The sequence below is a fragment of the Arachis hypogaea genome, chromosome 14, assembly GCF_003086295.3.
Source record: "Arachis hypogaea cultivar Tifrunner chromosome 14, arahy.Tifrunner.gnm2.J5K5, whole genome shotgun sequence".
Taxonomy (NCBI): domain Eukaryota; kingdom Viridiplantae; phylum Streptophyta; class Magnoliopsida; order Fabales; family Fabaceae; genus Arachis; species Arachis hypogaea.
The window spans coordinates 11,792,559-11,801,579 of NC_092049.1; the positions used below are offsets into that span (position 1 = coordinate 11,792,559).

Sequence of the window (9,021 nt, forward strand, 5' to 3'; positions counted from 1 at the left end):
GTTGCTACGCAAAAATTAAAGCTAATTTGAAGAGAAGATAAATAATATTCTTTTGAGTTAATTTTAAAAAAAAAACACTAATTTCGTTTAAATGAGAATTGATCATTCTAAATTTCTAACGAATATCTAATATAAAATTTTAAATTGATGATTAAGTACCAAAAGTTGAATAAAAAATTATTGTGGGTCAAATTTAATAATATAATGGGGTAAATAAATATTATTATCATATATTACTAAAAAAATTTCAAATTGTAGTGGGGGCGCTTGCCCCCACACCAATGCACTTGGATTCGTCTCTGCTCCTAACTATTTGTTCGTAAAATATGTCGCACTCTGATTATTCTTAAACCTCATCCAAACTTCCATCTATCAATAAAAATAGACAAATCGATCCCTACAACTGAATGACCATTGATTGTCCATCTAATGTATCAAGTTAAGTGTAATATATCAATTATAAATGTCATATGTCAATTTTAAATAATTGCAGAGACTAAAAAATTTTGTCTATTCTTTCTTTTTTTTCTTTCTCCTTTTCTCTTCTTATTTTTCTACTTCATAGTCATTATCAATAGCGACCCACAAACAATAACTTAGAATCGAAAATATAACAAATACAAATTATTATTGTAATTTAAAATATTTGTGTGTTCTATATCTCTACTATGCCCCAAAATAGTATGAGACATGATGCTTCCAAGACTTTCATGGTCTTAACGTGGATATCACAGTTTCCATACAAACTAAACCATTTAGCTGAGGGTTTTTAGTTATTTAATAACAAATGACTTTTAAATAATTCATCCACAAAAAATTCAATAAATTAATTCTCTTTATTTTGAGTATGGCGGTGAGATAGAAGCTCAAAAAATAAAAATAAATTTAAAGTAAAAGATCTGATTTTTCTATCATTCGTATGAGACTTTTATGATATTGTTTATGAAAGAAATATACTACCCACAAACAATAGGCGAACCTTATGCCTCCGGTGGTACTACAGGTGATAATATGTAGGGTAGGATAGGGTTTAGATCAATCTTAATTCTACTTGTGGGTTGAGATTTTTATATAAATTCAATTCTATCCTACTCGCGAGTTAAGAATATTCCAATTTTAATTCTACCCGTTTTTAACCTGCAGATTATAAAAAAAAGATACAATATTATTATATAACTTGATGATAATTTAAAATAGAATTGATTTTTGTGTAAAAAAAAACGTATTAAATTATTAATTAATGATATTCTTTTGGTGGCTAACGATTTTTTGCGTTTAGTAAGAGGTCTTTGCTTCAACATCCACTTGAAACATATTTTTATATAAGTATATAATATATACATATATAATATGTGGGTTGGTTGGATAGGATTGAGACTCAATCCACACCCTATCCGTCCGCACGAGAACCCTACCCGCACCCTATCCTACCCGCTGCGGATCGGGTTGGCAACCCACCCGACCGAGTTAGATCGAGTTAGGTGCTCATGGGTAGGGTACATATTACCACCCCTAGGTGGTACCCCTTTAACTTCGTGATATCAACCTCACAGCCAAGAACTTGCCAACAAACCGTCGAGGGTGAGCCATGCGCGGAAAAAAGTGGTGCGCACACGCTTCTTGCTAGGGAGATCGTCTTTCTCAAGCTGAGCATCGATCTCGGGGCACGCGCATAGAACCCGGCCCGCAAAGAGGAGAAGGAATATTGTGTGGATCAGGAGGAGCTGGAGGATCGAAATCCAACGGTTGAGATGATTGATGAGGGTTAAGGGGTAGAGGAATTTGGTCATCGTCAAAGTTGAAATCGAGAAGGTAAGTAAGGTCCCAAATTGAAGAAGAATCGTCCATGTTGTTTAAAGGGGAGGGAGAGAAGGAAGGGCTCCATTGACAAAGAAACTGAACCTTAATGAATTGTTGAGAGTGAAGAAGTGATTTTGGTTTGCAGAGAAGGTAATATATGGTGGTGGCGGTTGGGTTTGGTTTGTGTTTATTTTATTCTCTGTTCTAAGAACTCATTGTTTGTGAGTAGCTATTGATAATGGCTTTGAAATAGAGTAAGAAGAAGAGGGGGAGGAAGAAGAAGAGATAGACAGAAGATTTTTAGTCCTTACAACCATTTAGAATTGACACGTGGCACTGGCAATTGACACGTCGGACTTAACCTAATATATCAGACGGGCAATCAGTTGCCATCCAATTGTAGAGGTCGATTTGTCCATTTTCATTGATGAATGGGGTCTGAATGAGATTTAAGGATGATCGTCAAAGTACGACATGTTCCACAAACAAATGTTTCACTCTTATAATTAATAGTAAATTATTCTTTTGGACGAGCATTCACGAGATCAAAATAAAAAAGTTATTTTTACTAATGTAATATTAGGTAATAATCGTCTAATCACATACATTCTTTTAGATGAGCATTCACGCAATCAAAATAAAAAATAGTTATTTTTACTAACATAATATTACGTAATTAAATGTACGTGTAAAATTATTTTACACTGATAATACATTAAAATTAAATTCTATTTTTATTACTATTACAAACAAATTCAAGTTCAAAGAAAAAAAAAGAAAAAGAAAAAGACTTGGTGTGGTTTTTGTTTCTCAAACCAATCTAGCAACTAACATACCTATAATAAAGGTTTAATTACTCTATTGATCCCTATAATTTCATTAAATTTTTAATTAGGTCTTTATACTTGTTTTCTTTTCAATTTAGTCCCTACACTGCTTTTAATTTTGTAATTACATCCTTTTTATGTTAAAAATGTTAAAATTAACATAATATTTTTACCAAAATACATGCGATCGAACATTTAATTAAGTTTTTAATTATAAATACTTTCAATTTGCAAAGAAATATTCAGTTAATTTTAATATTTTTTACACTAAGAAGGACTTAATTACAAAATTAAAGCAGTGTAAAAACTCAATTAAAAAAAATATAAAAAACTAATTAAAAATTTTATAAAATTATAGGACCAACATAGTCATCAAACCTATAATAAAAAACTACAAATCAATGAATAATTTTGAGTAAGCATCATTGAATAATATCATCTCATAAGGTAGAGTAGGGATGCTCTGTTCATTCCTAAAGAAGTTGGAAGGATCAACCTTGTTCTTAATTTGAACCAACCTATTGAAGTTATCCATGAAATACTCATAACCATAAACCCTACCTTCAACATAGCTGTTCTCACCATTATGGTTAATTCCCAAATCAAGATCCTTGTAATTGAAGAAAGCCTCTCTAGGGTTCTTGGACACAAAAGGAGTCATGTACTTGTGAAGTTTCCTGGTCAAGTCTATGTAGTAATCAGCAACATCTTTCCCTTCCTTGTTCCAATTTGCTTGGTACTGAAGCTTCCATAGATTCCCTTTCCTATGAGGGAAAGCAGTTTCAAATGATGGAATCTCATCCATTCTTCCACCATAAGGATGGCCATAAAGGATTGTGTCCTCAAACTCAATCATCAACTTCCATAGCCCTTCCAAGCCCTCTTTGGGAATCGGTACCTTTATGTAATCAGATTTTCTTTTCAATGAGTGAAGTGATTGTGGCATTCTATCAAGCAAGATCTCAACAGGTGTTGAAATCTTGATATCAGTCCAGAACAGAACTGATTCAATCCATGTTGTTTCAATGCAATCTTGTTGCCTTAAACCCATTTGAGGAAATGCCTCACTCATGAGAGAAACAAGGCTTTTTGAGTCACCAAGGAACAATGAAGTAAAACTAGCCCTCACAGTTTTTCTTCCCTTTTGTGTTCCATTTACCACATCAAGAACAACCCTGATGAAAAGATTGGAATCAGTATACGGTGCAAAATGTTGCCAATCATAAACTATATCAGTTGCATTTTGCTCCAATGTTCTCTCAACTTGGAAAACAGTGACTTTCTCAGGAACTCTAACTAGCTTTAGTTTGAAAGCAAGAATCACACAAAAGCTAGCACCACCACCACCTCTAATAGCCCAAAAGAGATCTTCACCCATGGATTCTCTATCAAGAACTCTACCTTGAGCATCAACTATTTGTGCATCAATAACATGGTCAATTGAAAGACCATATTTTCTCATTAGGCTTCCATAGCCACCACCACTTATGTGTCCTCCAGCACCAACAGTGGGACATGTACCTGCAGGGAAAGCATGAATTTTGCTCTTCTGAGCAATACTATGGTAGATCTCACCAAGTGTTGCACCAGCTTGGACCCAAGCTGTTTCAGTTTCTATGTCAATCTCAATGGCTCTGAGGTTGAACATGTCTAGGAGGAAGAATGGCTCCTCTGCCACATAAGACACCCCTTCATAATCATGGCCGCCACTGCGGATTTTCATCAGCTTGTTGTGCTTTTGTGCACAAACAATGGTTGATTGCACATGAGATACATGTGATGCGGTGATTATAAGGAATGGTTTTCTTGTTGTGGTGGTGTTGAAACGAAGGTTTCTAATGTAGGATTGCAACACTGAAGAGAATAAAGCATTGTTTGGTGTGAAGATTGATGAAGTTATGGGGTGAGAAAGGTCAGAAGAATGGTTTACAAGGCAATGAAGGAAAGTGTTGTGAGCTGAATTTGCTGCTGATAATGAAGGTGAGCATAGTAGGGAAAGTAACACAAGAACAAAAGGGTTTAAGAGTGATAGGTAATAATGAATTATGTTATGAGTGTAAATTATTCTCATTTTTGGCATATCTTAGTGTATTTCTTGCTCTCTGTTTCTAACCAAAGATAAGTGAGCTTATTGATCATAAACATGTCATCATATCAGAATTTATAAGATAGGCTATTCATGTTTGAAGGATTCATTTGGTAACTTGCAACTCTATCATACCACTCGATTTGTTGTCTTGTATTTGAAATTAAGTAACTAATCATTGTAATTTTTTTATTCATAATATTTGTCATTTCACATTTTGAATACATTGAAAATTTAGTACCTAGATATGTATAATTATGTTATGCTTAAGTATATTGACTTTTCAACTTTCAATTTTTCTTCCTATTCATGATTATTATGTTTCTTTTAAGATGGAAACAACAAAAAGAAGCAGATATATCGTTAGAAAAAAAAGACTGCTTGCTCATTTTTTTCAGATAAAGCATTTTTCATTAGGATAATTAAGGTTGTTCTAGACATTATTTTGAATCATTCCAAAATTCTTTGCATTTTTTAATTGGAAAAAATATGTTTCACTTCTGTTTTAGAAAAGAAATTGATGCTATGAGAGTTAGAATTGTGCATACCAGTTGATACAGAATTACAGATACTACATTACTACTACATGCTTTTTATCATTCCATCCTAGACTTGTTTCTTTTCTTTTCTTTTCTTCTTTTTTCACTTAGAAGATTTTATATTTATGATGATTTGTAAGGCAATCTCTTCTTTAGTTTACTTCATTTTGAGGAAGAAGAAAATGGAGAAGTAAGAGAGCTTTTCTGTTTTTTTTAGTATTCTTTTTCCTAGATATAATATAATATATATATATATATATATATATATATATATTGTATTGTGATACTAGTTTTACATTTTTTTTTGAACCTTTTCTCTCGGAACTAAGGATATTCATTTTTTGTTCTAATCCAATCATGTTGGGGGAGCCTCATTTGTACTATTAACCCAAATTATCCTACTTGTAGTTTTCTTTTTATAAATAAATATCTATATTTGATTAAAAAACTTTTATGATTACAAGAATTTTAAAATAAAAAGAATAGTTTATAATAAGTATCTTGTTATCTAAATATTAGCTATGGGTATAAGAGTTTATAAATAAGTACGTATATGTATTACAGTATTAGTATTACTATTTATAAACATTTAGTCAAAGCTAGCGGTTGAAAACTCTGCTTTTGAAAAAATGCGTCTTAATTTGAACATGTGCATAATTGCATATAAAATTATAGAAACATAATGTAAATGAAGTTAACATGTCTTTGCTAGTATCCATGGCTTACTTTTACTGATGAATTGAAGTATTGAACCCACATAGTCCATTGCTGAGTCACAACTTCGTGTTCTTCTTATCTATAATATGAAAAATACTCGTACCATTGTAAATTTTACTTAATTTAATATACTTAGTCTTGTTAACACACTTTAAGAATATTTGACCAACGAAAAGTATAACATAGAAATTTATTAACAGAATTTTAGTAAGAATTGATAAAAAAAATATATAATTAGTGGACTTTTGCTCAATGATCTTAAAATTGAATTGACAGAATTTTAATAAGATTGGAATGGTTGAAAATGTTTTCACGAGTACAAAATTAGAAATATAAAATTAGGAGTACATTTTAAGAAGGAGGAGCACAACAAATAGTTAATAAATTTCTTTGTAATTTTTTTTTTAACTTTTCTATTTGTTTGTTATTGTTCTTGCTACTCCACTTATTGTATTGAACTCTCTTATTCAAAAAAAAAAAAGTTATGGGTATAAGAGTTTATAAATAAGTACGTATATGTATTACAATATTAGTATTACTATTTACTAGTGTAAAATCCGTGCTATGCGCCGGCCAAATATTAATTTATTATAAAAATTTATTGTTATATATTTATTAATATTAATAATTATTACTTTTAACATAAAAAATTACTTATATATAAAAATTTATTATACAATATATAAAAATATTTTATTTTTTGTTTTCTATTCGGTGGGTCGGGTACCGGACGGATCGGGTTGGTATCCTGGTTGGAGATGGGGGTCTCGTCTCGTCGTGAACTGCCGGTCTGGTGTTGGTGGGTCCCGAGCACTTCTTGTGGAGAGGGGGTGTCACCTGCAAAGACACTCCGACGCTCTAGTCAGTAATGTGCAGGCAAAAAAGGGGTAATATGATGTGTGACATACCATTGGGGGAAGGGTAAAACCTTCCCCTTATATACTGTGTCAGGGGTGGGCCCTACAAGGACAGGCCCACTTCCTCCGAGACGTTCTCTCACAGCTGTAAGTGAGCTGTCTGGGACACGTGTCCGGGTCGGTTGCGGGGTGCCTCACCCTTGACCGTTCGGGTCGGGTGGCGCTCGGGTCGGGCCAACCCGTGAAGGGTTTGGGCCAGGCCGTAATAGTGCCCCCACGCGCCAGTGATAGTCGTGGGAGCTATTAGTGGCGTGTTATTTCATGTTCCATTCATCGTCGCCAGGTCGGCCACCCGTGGAAGGGACATGCCCCCTGCGCGCGTGTCTCTTGGTTGTTGAGGCAACCGTTTGTCGCTTCGTTCTTCGTGCTGAGTATTAAATGCTCATAATGGGTTGCAAAATCCCGCGCATAAAGACCATTTTGCCCCTGGCTCTTTCGCGCTTTGTGTAGCGGTTTTTAAACAGTTTGCTTCAACTTTTTTTTATTCTTTTACACTCCTGTTTCTTCCATCTCCCCGCTATCTCCTCTTCTTCTTTCAAAAGATTTCAAAGCGTCGTTGCAGTGCCCTCGTGCAGCTTCCCTTCGTCCTTCTTAGTTTTTGCAACAAATTCAAGTAATCCTTGGATCTCTTTCTTTTCTACTTCGTTGTTGCATGCTTGTTGTTTGTGTTTGCTTTGCATTCTTGCTGTCTTGTTTGGTTTTTGTTGCTAGATGACCTTTAGTGCTAAGTAGATGTGTTAGGGGAGGGGTACCATTCCAGGGTAGGTTTTTAGGTGGCTTGCGTGATAGGTATAGCTTTAGCCATGCTTGATCTTAACTGTTGAATAGGAATAGTTTCTGGGTTTTTTCCGGACTCCCGACCTCATAGACTAATGGAGTGGTACCCCCACTGTAGGTATGCCTCGCGTCGTCTCCCGGGCTTCTGTTTCTGCCGCGAACTACGACCCCTACGCCTGGGTGACCTCAGATGTGAAGGATTCGCCGAACCAGATGGATCTGGAGGAGTTGACGGAGTTCCGGCAAGCTGGGTATCTGTGCAGGGGGACAGATGAGGAGGCCAATTACGAGACCTTCGTTCCCGCCCCCAACGAGCAATTGTATGAGATTAATTTCCGTTCTCCCCGGGTTGCCGACTGGATTTGGTTTTACAAAGCCATGTTCACCCAGATTGGCGTTCGCCTACCATTTTCCGATTTTCAGATGTCGCTTCTTAATCGGATATCTGTATCCGAACAGCTGGGCTTCCATCCGCTGTTTCGAGATGGTTTGTGAATATCTCGAGCTGCCGGTGTCAGTGGATGTCTTCCTCTTCTTCTTCAACCTTACCAACCCCTCCAAACAAGGGAAGGCGAGGAAAGGGTTCCTGTCCTTCCGGTCTGCCCAAGGCCGGAGGATATTTGGCCTGTTCGAGGACTCTTATCATGGGTTCAAGGACAAATTCTTCAAAGTTCGTTCTGTTAAAGGTCGCCATCCCTTTTGGTTATCGCTAGAGGGGGAGCGCCCCATCCCGACTTATTGGAGCTTCGGTGCGGGGTCTAATTCTTTCATTAAGGTGACCTACAAGGGAATATCCCTTGTAAATAAGAGGATTGCCGACGTGCTGTTTGCTCTTTTTGGAAAGAACCCCATGAACCCCCACCTCCTTATGGGTGAACGGGAGTCTGCCAGGAATTATATTTGTGAGCTGTTTTGTCTTGTACTTTTGCATTATTTGTTATTTAATTTGTTCTTTCCGACTTCACGACTAACGTACTTATTTCTCTGTTGTAGTGGAGATGTCTGCCTCGGTAACCGGGCTCGAGAATTTGGTCAAGACCTTCTTGGAGGATAGCAATGAGGAGAAGGCTGACGAGAAGGATGCCGGGAAGCCGGAAGGCCCTTCCGGGGAGAAGGAGGATCAGGCTGTGCCCTCTCCCCAGGACACCGCAGTGTCCGAAAAGAATTCGGCCGGGGCGCAGGCTTCCCCTATTCTCGAAGAAGCCGTTGTTGGTCATTCGACCTCTACCCTCTAAGAAGAAGATGTGGAAATTGTTCATACTCCCAAGAGACTGAGGGCCTCCGCTAGCCCGGAAGGAACCCTCACCGTGATGGAGAAAAATTTTGATGCTGGGACTTTCATCGACTCCCAGCTGATC

At 36.3% G+C, this 9,021-nt stretch overlaps 1 protein-coding gene across 1 annotated transcript; it reads right to left on the reverse strand.

Moving 5' to 3' along the window:
• Positions 1-2,949: 2,949 nt before the first annotated feature.
• LOC112741513 (berberine bridge enzyme-like 8) lies at positions 2,950-4,978 on the reverse strand. The gene has a single exon (XM_025790526.3). The coding sequence runs from the start codon at positions 4,705-4,707 to the stop codon at positions 3,019-3,021; it is 1,689 nt and encodes a 562-aa protein (XP_025646311.1). The 5' UTR covers positions 4,708-4,978; the 3' UTR covers positions 2,950-3,018.
• Between the last annotated feature and the right edge of the window lie 4,043 nt (positions 4,979-9,021).

Bases quoted from the DNA above. Each gene is read 5' to 3' on its own strand.
- LOC112741513 (XM_025790526.3), bottom strand. From the start codon at position 4,707: ATGCCAAAAATGAGAATAATTTACACTCATAACATAATTCATTATTAC.